General features: G+C 47.0%; 2 protein-coding genes across 3 annotated transcripts in view; both read left to right on the forward strand.

Moving 5' to 3' along the window:
- FAM219A (family with sequence similarity 219, member A) overlaps positions 1-13612 on the forward strand; it is a 49076-nt gene extending 35464 nt beyond the window's left edge. The window contains exons 2-6 of one of the 2 annotated variants that reach the window (XM_012657188.1): positions 7281-7380; positions 10082-10184; positions 10393-10473; positions 11208-11262; positions 11840-12148. In XM_012657188.1, coding sequence (XP_012512642.1) covers positions 7281-7380; positions 10082-10184; positions 10393-10473; positions 11208-11262; positions 11840-11998 — 498 coding nt within the window. In that variant the 3' untranslated portion in view covers positions 11999-12148. Of the gene's footprint in view, positions 1-7280; positions 7381-10081; positions 10185-10392; positions 10474-11207; positions 11263-11839 lie in introns of both variants that reach the window. The other variant, XM_012657195.1, reaches the window with a different exon arrangement.
- Positions 13613-15280: 1668 nt separating this feature from the next.
- LOC105819812 (chromosome unknown open reading frame, human C9orf24) overlaps positions 15281-22974 on the forward strand; it is a 17739-nt gene continuing 10045 nt past the window's right edge. Inside the window, exon 1 of the mRNA XM_012656138.1 lies at positions 15281-15632. Coding sequence (XP_012511592.1) covers positions 15498-15632 — 135 coding nt within the window. The 5' untranslated portion in view covers positions 15281-15497. The remainder of the gene's footprint in view (positions 15633-22974) is intronic.

Genomic DNA, 22974 nt, shown 5'->3' on the forward strand with positions numbered 1-22974 from the left:
GAGCTATCATTGGCCAAATGGTTCACATGTTGAGGTGTGGAGTCAGAGACAGATGAGAATGTGTTAGAGGCTAAATAACAGCCATCTTCAGGGAAGTAGAGCCAACCAAACAGTACCTAGGTTGCTACTGAATATTCTTGGACAAAAGGTAAGGTATCTGTATAGCTATGGGCACTCAATGAAGTTGAGTTGTATTTGCTGGATCACCTCCTAAAGTATGATATCTAAACATGCTTATTTCTATACACTGCCAAGAGATGTTTTAGGGGAGTGGCCAAATAGGAGGACCGCAGCACCAGGTAGTTTCTGAGCTGACCTCTGGACAAATTGTGACAGGAAACAGAGCTGGTCTTTGGTGCCCTATTTTGCTATGCCCAATTGTTAGAGTGGCCTGATCCCCAGATCTCCTCTCATTTCCTGTTTCCTTAACAGCACTATCCTTCCTGGCCCTGTTTCCTGCTTTCTGCTTTTCTGTCTGTCCTGCTTTCTGCTATCACCCAGAGAAACTAAACAGGGTACAGACATGGCCCTATTCCAGAGGTAGTCTTTCAGCATTCCCTATCTCAGAACTGCTCCCCAACTCTCCTTAGAACTAAAGGAAAATTCATCTGTGTTTTGTGAAGAAAGTTTAGATAATATTGCTACAAGCACTTACCCTCTTCATACCTTACTCTAAATCCATTTCAATTTCCATCTTCCTGAGAAAGAGTGCTTGGAGGTGAGGACAGAGGTTACCTTCCCCTGTGGGAAAGCTGAAATTGAATTATGTCTCTACCCTGAATCATCCATGCTCAGTCCACAAGACAAAAGCAAGATTATTCAGCACCACGGATAGCACCTTTCATTCTTGTGATTGGATGACATGGATGCGTGAAAGATGAAGATTGTTGCTGGGATCCCAGACAGTCTGATCTCCTTCTGTTCTGGCCAGCCACCAAGTATCCCTCTTTTCCCCAACCCCTTGGTGTTCACCCCCTTCCTTTACCTAACAAAGCTTTTAGGAAGGAATAAACTTTCTTAACTTTCCACCCACCTTTCTACCTCCATGTTATCTTCATCCCTCGCCCATCTTCACCTCCCTTCTCCATTTCAGTAAGGAGCCTCCTCCTCTGGTCTATGGCTCTGGTTCTGCTCTTGACTCCTCAAAGATCATGCCCCATCAAACATTTCCTTTTCTACTCAGCTTCTTTCCCCTCAGTCTAGGACAGTTGTCTAGCATTTCCTTGCTCTAAAGAAATCTTGAAACTCTAAAGCTCCCTCTGGCTGTCATCCATTCTCATTCTTTCCCTTCTCAGTCTAGCTTCTTGAAAGAATAGCCTGTGTTCACTGTCTCTACTTCCTCCTCTCCAATTACCTCCTAAATCCTCTGTAATCTGCACTATGTTCCTATCCTTCAACTAAAACTGTGTTCACTGAAGCTACCTATGACTTCCTTATTTCTAAATTTTGTCTTTATCTTATGTATCCATTTGCCTATTGACACTATTGATTTCTTCCACCTTGAAACTCTACCTGAATGACTTCCTAGGTCTATTCCTACATCTTATCTTTCTGTTCCTACCCAGTCTCCTTCTTCCACTTATCCCCTAAGCTTGTATATTCCCCGGAGCTTCATCCTTGGTTCTTGCTTTTTTTCATTCTGCTAATTCTGGTTTTCCCTGACAATGTAGCTGTGCCTTCTCTTGCACCTTCTGTCTTAGAAACTAGTATTCCTTTCCCAATTACTCCAGACAGAAAAGTAGGAATGTCTGGACTCTTCCTTTTACATTTTACATCTAAAGTGTGCCAGTTGCACCCTCGATGACATCCTCCTTTCTGACCTTTCATCTTCTGCTTCTGCTTGGTTCAGGTGCCTGCTATCTTTTGCTGGCACTGTTGTAGTAGTTTCATAAATATCCTTATCTCCCTTCCACCCACCCACATCAGAGGGCCCTCCTCCATCTCAAATTATGTAACTCCCCTGCTTGAGGATTCATTGGCCCCCCATAATCTCCTGCATAAAGAACAAAACCAAGGCCCTCCTTCCATCATGACTTGAGCCCTCCTCACCTCATGAACTTGATTTCTTGCCGCTTTTCATCGTGTCTTCTAAGGCTTCAACTATAGCAAAATGTTGATAGTTCCTTGAATGTACCATGCTAGTTTCATGCTTCTGAGCCTTTACATGTGTTCCTGGAATGTCATTCCTCCCCTTAAACTAACTGGTGAACTGATGTTTTGAGATCTTTTCTAGTGTCTCCTCTGCCACCCTCCCTTTGTCCCATTACTTCTACTTTTATATGGCTCTTGTCACATTTATTGATAATTATTGAGAGCTTCTTAAAGATGGGACTATTTCCTTTTCTTTTCTTTCTTTCTTTCTTTTTTTTTTTTTTTGTTTTAGAGACAAGGTCTTGCTATGTTGCCCAGGCTGGACTTGAACTCCTGGGCTCAAGCAATGCTCTGCCTCAGCCTCCTGAGTAGCTGGGACTACAGGCCATGCCACTGTGCCTGACTGGGCTATTTTCTATTTATCTTTATGAGCCCCAGGCCTAGCGTTATTAAATAAGTGAGGGAATTGTAGCATGGTAGAGTAAGGAAAGAAAGGAAACAGGAATGCCCCTGGTAAGGCCCCTCTTCACCTTGTGGAGGGGGCACCTTTTCCATAGATATTTCTGTATATAAACCAGGCCCCAACCTATGTGGTATCAGGACTGCAGTTGTGGGCCAGTCACTCCCTGGGCACACTGTCCATGACTGTGTAGGCCTCACTGAACCTATACTAATGACAACTTTATAGCTAACATGGATATAGTGCTCAGTATATACTATACTAAGTACTATTCTAAGTACTTAACATATAATAACTCATTTTATGTCAAAGAACCTTTGACATAGGTATTAGTATGGGTCCTATTTTATAGATGAAGAAACTAAAGCCCAGATCACACAGCTAGTAAATGGAAAAGCTAGAATTTGATCCTAGACACTCGGGCTCCAGAGTCTATGCTTTAACCATTCCAATCTTCCTTTCAGTCTGTGTGGCAAGGAGGATGGGACTGTGTAGAGTAGACTGTCTTCCTTTAGTCAGGGCATCCCCTTAGCACTAAGAATGAGGTAGCCACTGAAGCCATGTCCGTTGCCCAGTGGAGGAGGAGAGGTATAATTTCAATGTTGGGGAGGCAATCACATGTCTATTGGGTACTTGTGAGAATCAGATGAGCTCATGGATCTGAAGACTTATGTTAAGAACTATAAAACCCCCTACAAGTCTTCTTTTTTGTCACCCAGAGTCCAGCCAGAGCAGCCTGTAAAGCTCTGCTGGTCATTCAGGAAAGCAGTCCCTTTTGTCCCTCCCTCTTAAGACCATGGGCATGAGCCTTGAAGGTTCTACTTTCTGATTTTTTCCCTTTGTTTCCCCTTTTTACCCACCCAGCTCTGTCCTACTTATCTGATCTCCTGGGTCCCAGCCTACCATTGTATCTATTGTGCTACCCACAGCTCCAACAAGTAAGGTCAGCCAGCTAGAGATAATTCATGAGCTAGGATACCCCTGGGGTAGGAGGAAAGGGAGGAGGTTAATACGCAGACTGATGCTTGGGCCTGCAGGAACAGAGCAGCCTCCCAGAGGGCCCATCTCTACCTCCAAGCCCTAGTCATGCTCTTTTCTCTGCAAGCTGTGAGAGGTCATTGACTCCATCGCTGACCCTGGGTAAGACACTTCTATTCTGGGTCCAGGCTTCCTCATTTTTAAAAAGAATGGGTTGATAAGTTGATATTTGTTGAGGCTGGTGATGGGTATCCATGATCTCACTATATTGCTTTCTCTACTTTCCATAACAATTTCCATAATAAAACATTTTAAAAATACCAGATTGGATTAAATCAATAGATTTTAACTTTTTTTTTCCAAACAATAGAACATTTTCTCCAACCAAAATCTTGCAGCAGGCTGTTATGTAAATGAAATAAAGGTGGATCTACTCTGGTTGGAGGGAAGCCAGACCCCCTGCCATCACTCCCCCTTCTCACTCACTCAGGGAACATAGTTTAATGTTTTAAAATCACTGGACCAGACTAACTCTAAGGATTCTTCTGGCACTTTTGCCTTCCTCTAGCTATAGTGGCTTTGCACTGGCCATTAGCCTATATATCCTGTCCCAGAAACAGTGAGACTGGGCTATTAATCATCTCCACAGTCTTTGGAGAATTTGCTTGAAGGGTTGCAGAAACATGTGTTGCTGTTAGAGATGCATTTCAATGTCTGTCTCTGCTAAGTGTTTATTAATAATCTTGTTAATCCTCACTCTAGTTCCCAGATCTAGCTAACACCTTCAGATGTCCTTGGGGGGCATTTTAAATTCTCCCTGATTTCTTGGACCCAGACACTTCCTTCTGCCTGGAGTCCTTTCTGATACTTACATTCATGAATATTTTACATTTAATCTCCTGATTATATCTCCATGTGATGGTCATGTTGCATTGGCTGCATTTCTAAGGAAAGACATACAGGAAGTCCACAGTAAAGGCTTAATTTTGCAGTCACAGTGCCAGAGATCTTTGTGCTTACCATTAAGATGGCCTTCTATCATGGACAGTGTCAGGGGAGATGCTGAATTGTGGGCTTTGCACAGGAACTCTCACCCTGGCTCATGGCCCAAAGGAGCTGGCATTTCACTCAGGATCAAATACCACCAGGAACTGCCCATTGGGCTTTGAGGACCACATATGGGTCCCTATGACCAGAGTTGTTTCCCAGGCTCTGTCCTTCCTGCACAGTCTACCTCCAATATTACCATACCTCCAGCCTAAGAGAGGAGATTCTGATGAACTGGTCTGCTCTAAGGAGTAAAAAGTTAGCCCCAAATGCCTGGGGGCTTGTGATTTTTAAAATCATCCCCAGGGAAAGGACAGTGAAGCCTAACACTTTCATGTGATAGGTGGAATGGAGGGTTAAGGGGCAGATGCGTGATTGGAAAGCCACAGATTTAGAAGTCACTGGTATAAAAATGTCAATCCAGGCTGGGTGCAGTAGCTCATGCCTGTAATCCTGGCACTTTGGGAGGCCAAGGTGGGAGGATCACTTGAGGCCAGGAGTTCAAGACCAGCCTGGGCAAGAGCAAGAACCCCCATCTCTACAAAAAAAAATAGAAAAATTAGCCAGATGTGATAGCACATGCCTATAGTCCCGGCTACTTGGGAAGCTGAAGCAGGAGGATTGCTCGAGCCCAGGAGTTTGAGGTTGCAGTGAGCTCTGATGACACCACGGCACTCTAGCCCAGGAGAGCAAGACCCTGTCTCAAAAAAAAAAAAAAAAGTCAATCCAAGCTATAACAGACATCAAGGTTCCCCAAGGGGAGAAAGGAGGGCTGAGGGCAGGACCCTGCAGAGATGACCAAGGGCTGTGGGAGGACACAGAAATGGCCTTAGAGGTAAGAGATGAGCCAAGGGAGCACAGTGTCCTGAGAGGCATGGATAAATGGATGTGGTATGTGGCATGTGACAAACGCTACAGAAAAAGTGAAGGAATGTGATTGAGGAACTTGGAGATGTGCCAGTGCTTCCCTGGGAGAGTCCCACCAGCATGCTTATGGGATTTGCCCTTTGAAAAGCCCTCCCTCCAGCTGCTTTAGAGTGAGCACTCCCTGTAGCCCACTGTGACCAGAGCAGGTAGCAGCTGAGAAGCTGTTTCGCCACAGAGAGGCAATGTAAGCATCTCCAAGGCCATGCAGGGCAGGTGCTATGAGGAGTCTCCCAGGGAGGTTGCCGTGCCTGGGAAGATGAAGGATTAGAGAGGCTTGCAGCATGGGAAATTGCCTTAGATGCAAACACTATGGCACCTGACCTTTTGGGGCAAAGCCTCCTCCCCCGGCCCCCTCAATCATGGCTAAGGGATAGGGATCAGAGCAGAGGAAGGAGGCCCCGGTTCTGCCCTCAGAAACTTGCAAACCACTGTGGCAACACAGCCCATGCAGGGGCTTGTGCTCTGGATGGCCTCAAAGAACACAGACAAGACTAGGATTTCCCTTCCAAACATTCTAGACTTTTCCCTTTGTCCTTAGCGGCAGCATGTTTTTGTCCCTGCTGCCTCATTTTAAGGGAAACAGAAGCCCCCATAATGGTTATATTAATATATCCTAACCTCTCTGGGTCATCAGCCACCACTCAGATCCCTGGGCCTGACCCTGTGGCAGCATTCTACCTATCTGTCTGCTCTCTGCATCCCCAGAGGCCAAACAGGCAGCAGCCTCGGAAACCCACTGCAATCCTCATACCGTAGGCTTACCACTCTGCAGGGCCTGGTTAAAACGCAAAGATGGCTAGGGTGGCAGCACCCACATCAACGTTCGGTCATCAGCATCTCAGGGGAATGTGGATGACTCCCGCCCCTGACTGAGACAGGGTGGGCTAGTGCCCTGGATCTTGCAGCAGAGGAATGTGTTTTAGAGGAGGATAGCAAGGCTAGATAAGGACTCTGGGCTGCACAGGGCACAGCCCAGTGGGAGGAGGTTAGTGAGGAGGGCAGGGAGGGAGACTGAAAAGCTTGCAGACCTTGGACAATCCACAGAACGAATGCTTTCCTACCTTCCTTGTCATCTGCATGATAGTATCAAGTGTTTTGCACTTTGGGCAGCAAAGGACTAACTAGCCACCTGCTGATTTGTCATTATTTGTCTTCTCACCTACCATACACAGCAACCTTTCAGGTTCTCCCAGGAAACACTCTTTAGGATTCATCTGTGAACTAAAGAAGTCCGCATTAGAACTCTTTTTTATCAAGTGGCTACAGCTTTGAAGTCTGGCCTGATTTGGCCAGTCAGTTCTCTGGATCCTGTGAACTTGTCCAGCACTAGAAAACAGAAGAAGGCCCATCTCAGGGAGCACCTACTCTGAACTTAATCCAGACTTCAACTCTCAGGAACCTAGAAAGACCTTGCCAAACAAGCACACAGGAAGGGCCCAAGGAGAAGGGCCACTAGTAAGGGAGTTAAGAAAAGGAAGTCCCATGGGTTTAAGGAAATCACGGTGGCCTTTCTGGAGGAGGCTGGATCACAGGACTTTGAAGACAGACACCCAGCTGGGTGTCATTGGGACCAAGATCCTTGGCTTTTCTACCCAGCCCAGTGTCTTTGTCCCACGATGGATTCGTCTGCCCCACTCTCCCTGAATGCTCTGCTGCTACCAGTGGCGAATGCTCCCAACAGCTCAGAGGGCAGGAGGGAAGGCTAGCTTCAGGGCTGAGAGCAGCCCCCTGTATTCACTTCCTAACAACTCCTTGTCTCTCTGCTTTCTCCCCATAGGACCCAGCCGCCGCCTCCATCTCAGACGGAGACTGTAACGCCCGGGAGGGTGAGTCAGTAGCCATGAATTACAAACCATCCCCGCTCCAAGTGAAGCTGGGTGAGTGTGTCTGGGGTGATGAGGGAGATGCGGGGAGTAGACAGGTGCTCTGGGCTGGGTCTGCAATGAGGTGCCACAAATAAACCAACTCAGCCTAGATGATTCCAAGACTCAAGCCACCAAGTCATTGGCACTGCCAGGCACCTTATCTCCTGCAAGGCAAAGAGGACAGCCACAGTTCTCTGCAGAAGCCTGAAACTCTAGGTGGCATCTCTGAGGCCAAGAAGGTTGCAGGTATTCCAGGGGATAGCTGCAGGGGTAAAGGCATGGAACCCCAGAGAGAAGACTTGGTAGTCCTGTCAAACACTGGATTAGGCTGAGAGGAAGCTGCCTTAGAGGTGAGGTGTCAGTTGTTATGTCTGAGGGATGGAAAGGAATGAGGGTTCCAAACCCTAGAAGCTGAGCTTCTCACCCAATTCCAACTTCAGCCCATCCTGAGAATTTGGGGCCTGGTTGGCTCCTGCTTTGGAGTGTTTTCCCATAGTTTCTTAGAAAACCCAAATATCTCCCCCCTGTTCCAGGTCACTTTTCCCTTGGGGGTTTATCTCATGCCTACTCCAAAGTCAGTTTACTGTGCAGCGTGTTCTTTTGAAGTCACCTGCCTCCCAACAGCCACTGTCTCACTTCACCCTGAACACTGCCCCTCTCCCTTCAGGGACCAAAGTTTCACTGACTCAAGGTTGCTGTATGTAACAGACTTTTCTAAAAAAAAGTTGGTCTCATGAAGAGAAATCACAACACAGTGCATACAGGAAAGAGTTTACAGTGAAATACAGGTCATCACTATCCTTCAAAACTCCTCTGCCATCCCAGCCACCCTCCTGTCTATCTTCTCCCCAGGCTCCAGCTGCCCACAACATACTGGACCTCTCTTCGGCCCTAAGATCCTTTCCCATCTATCCGAAAGCCTTCTCCCTCTGCAGCTGCCAGGAGTCCTTTCCACAGAGTCCTGTTCTTTTTAAAATTTTTCACCTTGCTTCTCTTCTTCCTGACCACATCCAAGGGAGCCCCTCAAGCTGTTTTTCTAAAGAAGAGAGCAGTTCTCTCAGTGGAATTTATTCATCTTCCTAAGACATCAGACTCAAACTGTAGCCAGTGTGATGTGTTTATTATTGTTTCATTTAACAAGTATTTTAATGAGTAAGTTCTCCTCTACTCTCCCCCAACACATTCTCCTCCCCAGAGGTGATCGTCCTGAGCCTTTTTAGTTTTGTAGTTTTATTTGGTATTTTAACATAAGTAGCACCATATTGCACCCATTTTCTGTGCACATTTGCTCCCCCTTCCCCTTAACATCGTGGAGCCCCTTCCAATGTCAATATAGAGTGACTTCGTTCTTTTAAATGGTTGCACAGTAGTCTGTAGTTTGGTTTTTGCCAGTTTATTGTTTGCATTTTTTCACTATTTCAAACACTTTTAGCATGCTTTTAAAATAACATTATTTTTCTCCCCATTATGTTGCCACCAAAGCTCCTCATGAAAATTCACAGCGTCGTTCCAGTTGCACTAAGGACAATTACCACCAGGAACTTTAAGGCAAATTGCACCCCCTAGAGGCTTCGTGTGGTAATAGCAGCTGCCGCCTGCTGGAAAGACGGGGACAAAAAGCTGGAGTCAGATGAGCAGAGGCAAAGAAAGAGGGTCAAAGAGTAGGAGACGAGAGATTTGGAGGTCAGGGGAAATTTCACAGTGAGTCACAGTAGCTGGAAAGGCCCTTCCTGTCTTACTCGCTGGAACGCGTGGTTATTTTCTGAGCCAGGCTTCCCCCTGTCCCTCTCTCCACAGGTCCTTTCCATAGACCTGGGCTTTACTTGAGACGAGTAGGAAAGGGTAGATGGGCCTCCTCCAGGGCCCAGGCAGCTACTTCTGGTGACAGTTGTCACACACCAGACGGCAGGTCATCTGATGGCCAGCCCCGTGAACCTGGTAGGCCCTGGGGCGTTGGAGAACTCAGAAGCTGGCAGAGGAGTTGGAGCATCACTTAGGCGGCACAGGCAAATGGGCTACCCCAGCTTCCCGCTCCCTGCCCCTCACACTTCACAACCTTCAGTGGCTCCTTTTTCCTTCTGCATTAATCCCAAACTCCTTTGTCTGGCATTCAAGGCCTTCACACTTGGAGTTTGTAACCAGAGCGAATCTTCAGGCCCTTAGCACAGGACCTACCCCGATTGGTGACACAGATACCCGTTGAATAAATAAATGACTGAAAATGGATCCTACTTTTCTAACCTGACCTTTCTCCCTCTTTACCCCTCTATAACAACCAGATCCACAAGTATGTTCACTTCTAAATGCAATTTGTACACACTATTTTGTACACTCCTTCCTAGAATGCCCCCCTCTCCAGGTCATGGCATCACCTACAAGAAGCCCTCCCTGACTGCTCCATCTTTCTGTGATTATCTCTCTCTCTCCAGCCTTTCCCAGCTATCAAGCACACACCAACTGCCCCACATGGGAGTTGTAGCTCCTGGAATACAGGGGTTCAGCCCCCTCCTTCTGCTCACCACCATCTGCCTCAGCTTGTACAGGGCCAAGGACTGTCTCCACCAAGCAGCAAGGGCCTGGACTGGGGAGCCCTGCCTCAGTCCCTATAGGAGCAAGTGGTTTCACAATGGAAGCCTAGCCCAGGCTGCCCTGAGTGGTAAGGCAGGGTGGCCCTGAGGACAGGACACAGCTTCCTTCCCATGTTCTCCTGCAGAGAAGCAGCGGGAGCTGGCCCGGAAGGGCTCCCTGAAGAATGGCAGCATGGGCAGCCCTGTCAACCAGCAACCCAAGAAGAACAATGTCATGGCCCGGACGAGGTAGAGGCCCTCTCTAGCCCACCCGGACCCTGCCAGCCTCCCCCTCTTCCCTCCCTCTCAGGCCCAGCTCCTCTTTGAGAGGAGAGAGCCTCAGTAGGATCCAAGGTGGGGGTGGGGAGGAGGGAAGTGATTGGGGGGGCCCAGCCCAGCCCCCTGCCAGGTCTGTGTGCTCCAGTTGCCACTCCAACCCCCAAAATTCTTCATCCAGGCTGGTCGTCCCCAATAAAGGCTACTCCTCGCTTGACCAGAGCCCAGATGAGAAGCCACTGGTAGCCCTTGACACGGACAGGTGTGTACGGGGGCCTGAGGGCAGCTGGGCAAGCCACAGGAAGCTGTGTGAGCACAAGCGGGCTGTACAGGCCGCACCTGCTATATTGTTAGAGGAAGACTATTCCTCAGCCAGGATTTCTCCAAGGGTGAACCCAACAAGTCAGGGAGATTTGAGCTTAGAAAAATGAGGGGAAGGAAATGAAGAGAGTATCTAGAAGGAAGTTAAGGGTAGCAATTTATTTAGAAGGGTGGAGCTAGTGAACCTGTCTTTAAAAACCTGCGTTTGCACAGCAAACACAGTTTTGTTTTTGTTTTTGAGACAGGATCTTGCTCTGTTGCCTAGGCTAGAGTGCAGTGGTACAATTATAGCTCACCGCAGCCTCAAACTCCTGGGCCCGAGTGATCCTCCTGGCTCAGCCTCCCGAGTAGCTAGGACTACGGGTGCACCACCACGCCTGGTTAATTTTTTATTTTTTATTTTGTAGAGATGGGGTCTTGCTTTGTTGCCAGACTGGTCTTGAACTGCTGGCCTCAAGTGATCCTCCCTCCTTGGCCTCCCAAGTGCTGGGATTATAGGCGTGAGCCACGGCACCTGGCCACAGTTTTTGTTTAGATTGTGCTCCTTATTTGGAACCGCGAGGGAGGGGTGGGGTGCTGACTGATGGGGAGGTGGGGGTGCAGGGAGTTTTCTATTTAATTTTTTCTGTTTAATTTCCCTGAATCACTTCTCTGTCCTTTTTCCTCCACGGCCAGCGATGATGACTTTGACATGTCCAGATACTCCTCCTCTGGCTACTCCTCTGCTGAGGTGAGCCCCTACCCCTTCGCCCCTAGACACGGCCGGGCAGGATCGCCTCTGTCGAGGGGAAGGGGTGCGGCCTGGGCCAAAGCACACCCTGAGGGGAGGACTAGGCAAAGCTGGGCGGAGTCCCATGCGGGCGCGGGCCCGGGATAGGCTGGCGTCGGCAAGAAGTCACGCCCCCGGCGCGGGGAGCCCAGGGTTACGAGCGCAGCTTCAGATTGGAGCCGGGCTCTTCGATAGAGTGGGGCGCCAACGACAGGCGACGCGGTGTAGGAGCGGGCCTGAAACAGAGGCAAAACTCGGATGGAAGCAGGCCCAGAGGTGAGACTTGACTTCAGAGTGGGGAGGGGTCTGCGGCAGGGCAGGGACACACGACGACGTGCCAGTAAGCAAGTGAGGCCAGAGCCTTGCCGGAGCCTAGGCAGGGCGGGGCCTGGGGACGACGACAGTCCGGGGGTGGGACGGGGCTGATATGCTGGGCGCTGGCTGGGGCAGGCGCAGGTGGCCTGTGGTTGCCCCTGAGCCTTGGGTGGTGTCTCCCCACCCCCGCCCCGAGCCTGACCTCCCTCCCCTTTGTCTACAGCAGATCAACCAAGATTTGAACATCCAGCTGCTGAAGGACGGCTACCGGTTAGACGAGATCCCCGACGACGAGGACCTAGACCTCATCCCCCCCAAGTCCGTGAACCCCACCTGCATGTGCTGCCAGGCCACGTCCTCCACCGCCTGCCACATTCAGTAGCGGGCGGGGCCTCCGCGGCCGCCCGGGGCGGAACCGACGCGGGCCAGGTTGGACCCGGCAGGGGCAGACCCCTCCCCGGCTCGTCCGCCTGTCCCCGGCCTCCGCGCCCCCTACAGCCGCCAACCTCGTAACAGTCATTGCTTCCTCCTATGGTAGGACGTGTACCTCTGTGTGTTCATGGAGCCGGAGAAACCAAAACCGGGTCTCTCTCCACCCCGGAGGCTGAGAGGCTGAGAGGAGGGGTGGAGGCTGTTGTTCAGTTACTTGGGGGACCTCACCCAGCACCCTGCCCCCCTCCCCAAGGCTGCAGTCCGGTGAGGGGGAGAGAGGACTGGATGGAAGGGAGGCCAACATTAATGAGAGGGGGGAGGGGTCACAAACCCCAGCGAAGCCATGAAGCCCCCAGCCCCAGCCTGACAAGGAAAGGGGCTGCGGGGTGGGGAGAGAGGCCCAGGGCAGTGGCAGCAGGTCCCAGCACTTCAGAGTCCCCTTCACGCACCCCTTGATGGCCCATGTACCTATTTGCGTTTTTCCTCTCTGATACGAAGCCTGGCAAAGCTGTCCAACCGATATTGCCCCTCACCCAAGGGATCACTGCCTTCTTCCTCCTCTTTGCCCCAATCACCCCCTTCTTGCTCCCTGGGAGTGGGGCGGGGTAAGATGGGCCTCAGAGACAGGCCAGAGTTTGGGGTAGCATGATCTGTCCTCACTGGCTCCTAACCAATGCATCTATCTATCTGCCGCCTCCTCCCCATCCCCACCCCCACTTCTGTTCATTGGTCTCAGTCCCAGGCTGGAAGCAGGGAGCAAGGCCGGCCTCCCATGTCCCATTCCCATCTCACCCCAGCCCAAGATCTGGGAGGCTGGTTCCCAGTAAGAATCGTCAAGGAGCAAGCTTAGGAGAATACAGTGGGCTGAGTGGCTGTGTGGAGACGGGAGGAGGGCTTGGCAGAATGTGCATGTATCTGAGGCTGTCAGGGAGTGCGTGTGTCTGTGTTGGACAGACCTGTCTTTCCTGGGGTCTATTCCTGCCACAGATGTGGGCGTCCCTGTGGGGAAGTGACTGTGTGTCTGTTTACGGTGTGAGCGGCTGCCCAGCAGTGCAATGGACTGAGAGCCTCGGACTGGGAGTCGGAAGCCTGGGTTCTGGTCCTAGCTCTGGCACTCTCCCTGTGAGCTTCAACAGCCACTTGCTTTTTCTCGGCTTCAGTTTCCTCAACTGCAGAATGAACAGCAGCTGAAATTATTTTTAAGGTCGTTTTATACCTGAAGGAATTTCTTCATAGGAACCTCTGTGGAAGGGGATGAGGAGATCTCCGTGTGTCTTTGAGCACACCCAGGGGGCCTCCTGAGTTGTGTGACTGTGTAGAAAGGGGAAGGGGCAGTTTCTATCAGGACTGTGTATGCCTGAGTACATGTGGATCTGTTTGGGAACGTGTGCGTGTCTGTGAATGTGTATGGGTGGGCAGTTCTATTGTGTGCGTAGCTGTGGGGGTGTCTGTGGGTCAGAATGTGTGCACTGCTGCTCCTGCTGCCGTTGCTGGTTTGGGGGCAGGGAGCAGGAAAGCTGAGGATGAAAATCAAGAGGTAGAGCCAGGCCTGGGGGTGTGACCCGTAGCCCCAGCTACTTTGGAGGCTCAGGTGGGAGGATCACTTGAGCCCAGGAGTTCAACGCTATAGTGTGCTATGATTACACCTGTGAATAGCCACTGCACTCCAGCCTGGGCAACACAGTAAAACCCCATCTCTAAAAAGAAAAAGGAAATCAAGAGGGAGGAAGTTAGAATGGCTTAGTCCTTGCATAAAAAAAAAGAGAGGAGGAGGACAAGGTGAACAGCCTCCCCAACTTGAAGCCAGGCAATATAGACCTGCCCCCATGTGAAGGAAAATGAAAGCACAGGTAGCCTAAGACTGCTCAGGCCTATGCTCCACAAACCTCATATCATGGGGCCAAGGTGTATATTCCCCCATTCCTCCAAGGTGACACCCCACACATGCTGGTGTAGCTGCTCTCATGGATACCACTCACATGCTGCAAGCGTGTGATAGGCCCACAGCCCACTCTCTGGACACCAGTCCTGGGAGGTGGGAGCCGGAAGGGGGGTGATGAGAGCAGGGAGTGACGCTGCTGGCTTAGGAAAGGTAGCACCTCCCCCTGTACCACACCCAGGAGCTGCCAACTGCACAGTGTTGCGATGCAGCTCTTCACCCCTACTCCTCCAACCCACTCCTACCTCCCCTACTGCAGGGACTCTAGTTAGATGATGAGAAAATGCCAGAGGCAGGGAAGGACAGAGAAAGTACCTGCAGGGCCCTCAAGGCTCATACTGGCCCCCGTCTGAGCCCATCTCCCACCCTGGCCGGCATCCCCACCCCCTGTCATCTGGGCCCCAGAGCCAGGCCTCCACAATCACCACCACCACCCTGGGCTCCTTGACTTACATGGGCACCCCCTCTTTTTTGGGCTTATTTAGACTGCTGCCTTTGCCACTGACTTGCTGTGTGACTCTGGCCCGTTGTTCAATCTCTGTGGCCCTGAGGAACCAGGGAAAAGCTCCTTCCCCACAGGACACACTAGGTCCCTGGTAGGCAAGGGCTTCGACTGAGGCAGTGTATGTATGTGCGGCAGAGAGGCAGGAAGCTGGCAGCCAAGAATGTGTGGTTCCTTCCTTCCCTAAAAGGCTGGAGGGGAAGAATCAAGGCCTTCGCTTGCCCTCCTGCCACCCTCCCCCTTGTAGATACTGCCTTAACACTCCCTCTACCCTCAGCTGTGGCTGCCGCCCAGCCAGGTTTCTCCGTGCTCACTAATTTATTTCCAGGAAGGTGTGTGGAAGACATGAGCCGTGTATAATATTTTTTTTAACATTTCCATCGCAGTATTGATCATCATCCTTGGTTGTGTATCGTGTAACACAAATAATGATATTAAAAGCATCAAACAAGCCAGCCTCAACTCCCTGCCTGGGGTGTGGGCAAGGGGCAGGTGGGCTGGGAAGAGACAGAACTGGTCCTCTGGATGCACATGTTACATGTTACTCTACCTCCACCCGTGGGTTCCCAGGGGTGCCACTGATCTGCTGCATGACTATGGGTGAGTCACAACCCCCAGCACCTGTGTTTCTCTTCAACAAAGTGAGAAGTATGGCCTTGATCTCCAAAGGCCCTCTGAACTCTTGGAAATTGGGCTCTTTTGATAGGCTTGAGGCAGAAAGGAGCCAGAAGTAGGGAGGAAATTAGATGTCCTCACCTCCCCAGGGATGGGGCTGAGCCAGGTGATATCATAATGGGCAGTGCCCATGCTGGAGGGAGAAGCAGGGTGAGGTTGGAGCAGGAAGCTGTGGGGGAAGGAAGCTGAGGGATCCCCCACAGGAGGGGGTCACAGCAGCTAGGGGCGCCTGCTGGGCTGGAGGTGTGGGCCATCTGGGGAAGGGGTAGGCACTGATGTCCGGCAAGAGCCCTTGGTAGGTAGAGTCCACCAGAGCATCACTGAGACCCCACCATGTTCCTCTTCTCCCATAAGACCAAGACCCCCATCAGTACCTACACCGACTCCTACAGGGCTCCCACCTCCATCAAGGAGGTCTATAAGGACCCACCTCTGTGGGCCTGGGAGGCCAACAAGTTTGTGACCCCGGTAAGTGGAGGCTGGGGGAGGGGCAGACCAGAGTGTATGTATGGCAGTATCTGGATGACTGGCAGTGTGTGGTTATCATTATGTGTTTATAATTATTTATAGCTTTGTGTATGTGTGTGTTTTATTCATTTGCCTAGGCACAGAATTTACAATGCTATATAAAATAGCATAAGATCCTGCCTTCATGGAATTGTATCAGGTTAGGAGGTAGGGAGAGATGGATAATAAACAAGAGGTATACAACATGTCCAAAATGCTGTAAAGGAAATAAACAGGGTAATGGAAATGGACAGGGAGAGGTCAAAGTGACACTGAACTGAGACTGGAAAGAAGGCAGAGAACTAGCCCCGTGAAGAGCTGAAAGTTCCAGACAGAGTGATCAGAAAGTGCAAAGGCCCTGAGGCTGTCTGCGGGATAGGCCAGAAAATGTCCTATAGGCATGTCTGCATGCCTGTGTATCACAATCTCCTTGTTGCCTGTGTGTCTGTGCTTGAAGGTGGCTGGCCGAGTGGGTCTGTGTGACTTTCAAAAAAGGGAGAGGAGATCTCTGAGTCTAATTGTAACTCTGCCTTAGAGAATTTACCTGTGTGTACCATCCAACAAAAACTTTGCTGAGTATCTTCATGTGTAGGCACCCAAGATATAAAAGAGAAGGGCCAGACCCTGGCTTTAAGGAGCTCACAGCGAACAAGTTAACAAAGTAGGGATGCCCAGTGTGCAACAGGCACCAGCACAGTCAAGGGCTGATAGGAGGCCGGGCATGGTGGCTCACCCTGTAATCCTAGCATTCTGGGAGGCCGAGGTGGGAGGATTGCTTGAGCTCAGGGGTTCTCAATACCAGCAAGAACCAGACCCCATCTCTACTAAAAATAGAAAAAATTAGCCGGGCATGGTGGCGCATGCCTGCAGTCCCAGCTACTCTGGAGGCTGAGGCAGGAGGATCGCTTGAGCCCAGGAGTTGAAGGTTGCAGCGACCTATGATGATGCCACTGCACTCTAGCCAGGGCGACAGAGTGAAACTCTGTCTCAAAACAAAAAAGTTGAGGTGCTGATAAGAGAGCCCAAACGGAGAGAGCACTCCCAGAACATGAAGGGCAGGTCTACTGAGGGATCTAGGAGGAGGAGGCTTCCAGCAGAAGAGAATGGTGAGAAAAGGCAGCCTGCAGGCAGGGACCCACCAACAACTGAAACTGCTAGAGCAGAGGGAGGGGTTAGCCCTGTGCTAAGAGAGGAATCTGCAGACCAAGAAGAGCCTCTCAGGCTATGTCGAGGAGCAGGGACATAAGGCTCCAGGTTTTTGAACCTGGGAGTGTCATAGATGAATAGTGAGTTAGGCCACTCTGGTCACAGTGTCAGGAAATTGGAAGGGGTGGGGCTGAGGGCAGGAAGGCCACTGAGGGGTGAAAGATGAAGGGGGAAGATGAGGGTGGGACATTAGGAGAGACTATGGCAGTGAAAAAAGGTATTTGTTGACTAGGAGAGAATTTTTTAAATAATATATTTTGTCTAACTGCAGAATAAATATATGCTCAATTCAGAAAATAAAGATAATTGAGAGAAACATGAAGAAAAAAGGTCCATAATCCCACTACCCAAAATAACCACTGTTATTATTATTATATACCCTTATAGGAAGCAAATATTATTTTTTATAAAAATTACATTACATGGTACTAATACTTGAATCTTGCTTTTTTCACATAGCCATATACCAGGTACATTTTTCTGTGTCAAAAATATTCTACAATATAACTTTAATGACTTTACAGTATTCAATTTTATGAATGTACCATAATGTATGTAAAGGCTCTTATATTATTGGAAATTTAGATTATTTATAAAATTTTGCTAGCATATTCATTATTGTATATATATTTTATCTTATTTATAGTTTCTTATTTATATATTTTAGATATATATTTTATCTTTATACACTAAACATATCTCCAGCTATTCCGCTAGGACAAATTCCTAGACATGACATTATCGAGAGAAAGGATATGCACATTTTTAAAACCTTTGATATAGACCCCAAATTGCTGTAATAAGGGTTGTAATAATTTATACTCCCACAAGCAAAATATAAGAGTACCTACCTGCTTTTCCACAGTCAACAGGAGGGAATTTTAAGCAGTGCATCAACAGATCTTGGTCACCATCTAAACATAAAGAGGGGAGAGATTAGGATGACTCCTGGGGTTTTGGCTCTGGCAACTGGAGGAATGATAGTGTTACCAGCTGAGATTCGGAGTAGCAGATTAGAGATTGAGAGTTCATTGTGGAACAAAAATATTTGAGGACAAATATAGGCGAGTAGTTGGATATACTTATCTGAAGCAAAGGAAAGAGGTCTGGGCTATAGATATACATTTGAAGTCATCATCATGTAAAGGGTAGCTGAAGTCACAGGAGTGGATGAGATTGCCAAAGAAGAAGAAGAAAATGGTCACAGACAGAACTTTGGAGAATATCAATATTTAAGAGTAGGTAAAGGAAGAAGAGCCACAAAAGGAGACAGAGAATTATGGCCAGAGAGATGGGAAGAAAATTAAAGAGAAACCAATAAAGATAGTATTATTAGACAAAGGTCAGTGTTAAATATTGGCGACATAGAAAGGGATCTTTTGGATGTAGTAACTCTTGGTACCTGGCCGGACAGCTTCAGTGAATGAAGAAAAGTGAAAGTCAGATAAGAGTGGGATTTAGAATGAAGGAAAGGCTTCTGCCAGTATGGTGGTCTGGAAACTCTGAAGGGCCCTCCTGCTTCAAAACAACGAAGTCCTGAATAAAAATTAATTTTTATTTTGTTTTGGACTCTCATGGGAGTGAGTGATGTACTTAAGATAGGACTGCCCCGAGGACAAATGCCAATACCAGCACTACAAGCAGGAGTTTAAGCCTTAAGCTAGAGAGGAACTGAATCTATAAACTCCAGACTGAACCAGAAGGTTTCTTATCTCTGGCTCCCTGCCCCTCCCCAAGACACACACAGACACACACACACACACACACACACACACACACACACACAAACACACATGCATGTATGTCTATCTTCAGTGGTGGAAAACATCCTCAGTGTAGGTTTCCAGGTCTCCTTCAGAGTAAGGCCAATTAAACATGAGCTCACAATAAGAAACATAAAAAAACCAAACCACCACATTACAGAATCAGCAAAAATAACAAACAACAGACTTAAACCCCCAAGGATTTCAGATATTGGAATTAACAGTTAAAGAATACAGAACATTTAGGAGATTTTTTAAAAATGTGAAATCATCTAAATAAGCAAGAAATAAGAGATTATTTTTCAGATGAGCAGACAAATGTTAAAAAGGCTGGGCATGGTGGCTCACACCTGTAATCCTAGAATTCTGGGAGGCTGAGGCGGGAAGATCACTTGAGTTCAGGCATTCAAGACCAGCCTGAGCAAGACTGAGACCCCATCTCTACAAAATACACACAAAAAAATTAGCCAGATGTGGTGGCGTGCACCTGTAGCCCCAGCTACTCCAGAGGCCGAGGCAGGAGGATTGCTTAAGCCCAGGAGTTTGAGGTTGCTGTGAACTAGGCTGATGCCACTGCACTCTAGCTGGGGTGACAGAGCGAGACTCTGTCTCCAAAAAAACAAAAACAAAAATAAAAAAGAACTGAGTAGAAATTTTAGAAGTGAAAAATATATTTGTTAAAAACCAAAAATTCAGCGAATGGGTTAAAAAGCAGATTAGACACAGCTGAAGAGTTCCAATGAAATAAAAGAGAGACTAAAAAAAATTTCCCAAAGAGAAGAAAAATATGAAAGAAACGTTAAACAGGCCGGGCGCGGTGGCTCACACCTGTAATCCTAGCTCTCTGGGAGGCCGAGGTGGGCGGATTGTCTGAGCTCAGGAGTTCGAGACCAGCCTGAGCAAGAGCGAGACCCCGCCTCTACTAAAATTAGAAAGAAATTAATCGGCCAACTAAAAATATATAGAAAAAATTAGCCGGGCATGGTGGCGCATGCCTGTAATCCCAGCTACTCGGGAGGCTGGGGCAGTAGGATCACTTGAGCCCAGGAGTGTGAGGTTGCTGTGAGCTAGGCTGACGCCACGGCACTCACTCTAGCCAGGGCAACAGAGTGAGACTCTGTCTCAAAAAAAAAAAAAAAAAAGAAACATTAACAATATTAAAGACAGAATGAGAAGATCTCACACACATCTAATCAGAGTCCCAGAAGAAAACAGTGTAAAGGAGAATAGGCATTAGCTGAAGAGGAAAAGGCTCAGAATTTTTCAGAACTAACAAAAGAAATGAATCCACAGATACAGAAAGAATAGAAGAAATTCCACAGTTAGGTACCTCACGGCGAAACTGCAGTATACTGGCTTAAGAGATGACCTTAAAAGCAGGCAGAGAAAAAATATTTTTGAAGTATCATCCTTTCAAGAACAAAAGAAAGATAAAGACATTTACAGGCAAAAAAAATTAAATGTTTACTATCATCAGATCTATAATAAAGGATCTCCCCAAAGGATATTCTTTAGGGAGAAGGAAAATGATTATAGAAGGAAAATCTGAGATGCAAGAAGGAATGGTAAGAAACTGATAAACATGAGGTAAATTTAAGCAAACGTTATCTATAGAAAACAATTATTAATATAATTGCTTTTAATTCATAATATTTAAGGAAAGAACTAAAATATTAGGAATAATATCATGTGGGAACAGGACAGAGTTAAGGTGTTCCAAGATTCTCACATTGTTCTAAAGAGGGTATCAGATGTTGCAGTTTTGTACTGTCAACCAGCTAGAACTATGCTTCCCAGAATTCCCTTCCCTAAGTGGTTCCCAATTGGCCACGAGAGAAATTTGCATGAGATTTAGAAGGCGCAAATGAAAGAATAGCCATTTTTAGCCTCTGAAGGTTGATGTAGGGTACCAGGCACTGTGGTGGCTTGTGCACAATGTCTCTGATTTAATAGTTCACCTAACTGGCATAGGGCAGCATCTGGCCCTAACTCCTTCAGCTCCTGCTGGATCTCCTCCTTCATTTTCTCTGGGTCCTGGGCCAGGTGTGTGTGCAGCTCCATGGCAAAGGGCACCAGCTTCTCCAGAAGGCTATCCACATCATCATTGTTGGAGGCAATGAGATAGATGCAGGTTCTAGTTTGTCCCCTTCATGGGTTCCAGTTTGTCCTTGCTCTTCCCCACTTCATGTACAACTCTCCTTCCTGACTTCAGGCTCAACAATAGATGCAAAGACAACACTCCTTCAGAGTTCTTAACCAGTTCCCACAACTGTGTAAAGTCTAATCCCTAAAGTAAATCACTTATGCTATATCACTCATTGTGGTTCTGCTTCTCTGATTTAAGTCTGACTGATATAGATACAATAACGAAAAGCTGAGTAAGCTAATAAATAACAGACAAAAGAGACTTGCAGATTAAACACACACACACACACACACACACACACACACACACACACACGCTTTTTAGATGGATCGCTACATAAATAACAAAGTTTCAATTCACCAGGAAGATATTATAATTCCGAACTTGTGTTTACCTAATAGATATACTGGAAGGAGAAATTGACAAAATCCACCATATTAGAATTTAACACACCACAATTACTGCTAGGTTAAGCAGACCAAAAACAAAAAAGCAAAGATCTCAAACACTTGAGAGCATAATTAATATGCTTGATTTATTGAACATAAATAGAACCTTGAACTTAACAACTACAGATTTAAGGACACAAGGAACACTATAAAAATTGACAAGTACTAGGTCATAAAACAGAATTTGATGATTCATATTATACAAAACAACTGTCTCTAACCTCAACGCCATTAAGTTACAGATCAACACCAAAAGATAAGCAAAATCCTTGTAAGTTGTAAAACAAAATACAATAAAACCATCATTCTTAATAATGGACCAAATAAGAAATTCAAACAGAAATGGAAAAATACTCAGAACTGAAAAGACTGCATATCAAAACTTGTGAGGTACAACAAAAGTTATAGAGAAAAGCCAGTAGGCCTAAATGCTTGTTTAAGAAAAGAAAAAAATGTGAAACATTAATGAGCCAAGCATCAGACTTAACAAGATAAGAGGGGAAAACAGAATAAATTGGAAATATAGAAGAATGGAGACAATGAAAATAAGAGTAAACATTAAACTAGAAAGCAAAGATTCAACAAGGTCAACAGTCAAAAGTTGGTTCTTTGATAAGATTCACGAAATAGATAAATCTCTAGTGAGTTAAAGAAAGACAAGAGACAGACAAATAAAAGAAGGGTCTAAGCATGGATAGAAGATAATAAGAAAATACGCTGAACAACTTCAGGCTAATAAAATTGAAAACAAATAGACAAATACTAGAAAAATAAACTTTCCAAACCAGTTCAAGCATAATTAGAAAAATCCAAATGCTCCTATAATAAAGAAATTAAATCAATAATTGAAAATCTTCCCACAAAGAAAACAGCCAGCCTAGACAATTAAACAGTTATGTTCCTTCAAATGTTCAAGGAACAGTTTATGTCAATTTTATACAAACTTTTCCAGAGAACAGGAGCAAAGAGGATGATTCCCAGCTCATTCTATGAAGCCAGTATAACTCTGATGCAAAACAAATCAAGAACAGTATACAATATACAGGCCAATTCACTAATAAATACACAAGCAAAAATTCTAAATAAAATATTAGAAAATTATATCCAGCAGTGTATAAAAAATAATTCATGATGGTTAAGTTGTATTTATTTCATAAATGCAAAGATGGTTTAACATTAGAAAAATATTAATAAATGTCATTCATCACATTAACAGATTCAAGGAGAAAACCACACGAGCATTTCAAAATATGCAAAAATAAAATGGGCATGAGAGATCCTACTAAAAATTCTTTTTTGTTGTATTTTGTTTTTCATGACCTTTTGTGAATCTGGATTAATAAAAATCCTTGAACTGTACACTTAAACAGAGTGAATTCTATGGTATGTAAATTATACCTCAATAAAGCCATTTGAAAAAAGATGCAGAAATAGCCGGTTGCTAAGGCTCAGTGCAGTGGCTCATGCCTGTAATCCTAGCACTTTGGGAGGCTTAGGTGGGAGGACTACTTGAGGCCAGGAGTTGGAGACCAGCCTGAGCAAGAATAAGACCCCGTCTCTACAAAACAATAGGAAAAAAAGTTAGCTGGGCATGGTGGTGCACTACTGTAGTCCCTGTTACTCCAGAGGCTGAGACAGGAGGATCACTTGAGCCAGGAATTCAAGGCTGCAGTGAGCTATGATGATGCCACTGCACTCTAGCCTGGACAACAGAGTAAGCCACTGTCTCAAAATAAATA

This window comes from Propithecus coquereli, unplaced genomic scaffold (assembly GCF_000956105.1).
Source record: "Propithecus coquereli isolate 6110/MARCELLA unplaced genomic scaffold, Pcoq_1.0 Scaffold114, whole genome shotgun sequence".
NCBI classification, from domain to species: Eukaryota; Metazoa; Chordata; class Mammalia; order Primates; family Indriidae; genus Propithecus; species Propithecus coquereli.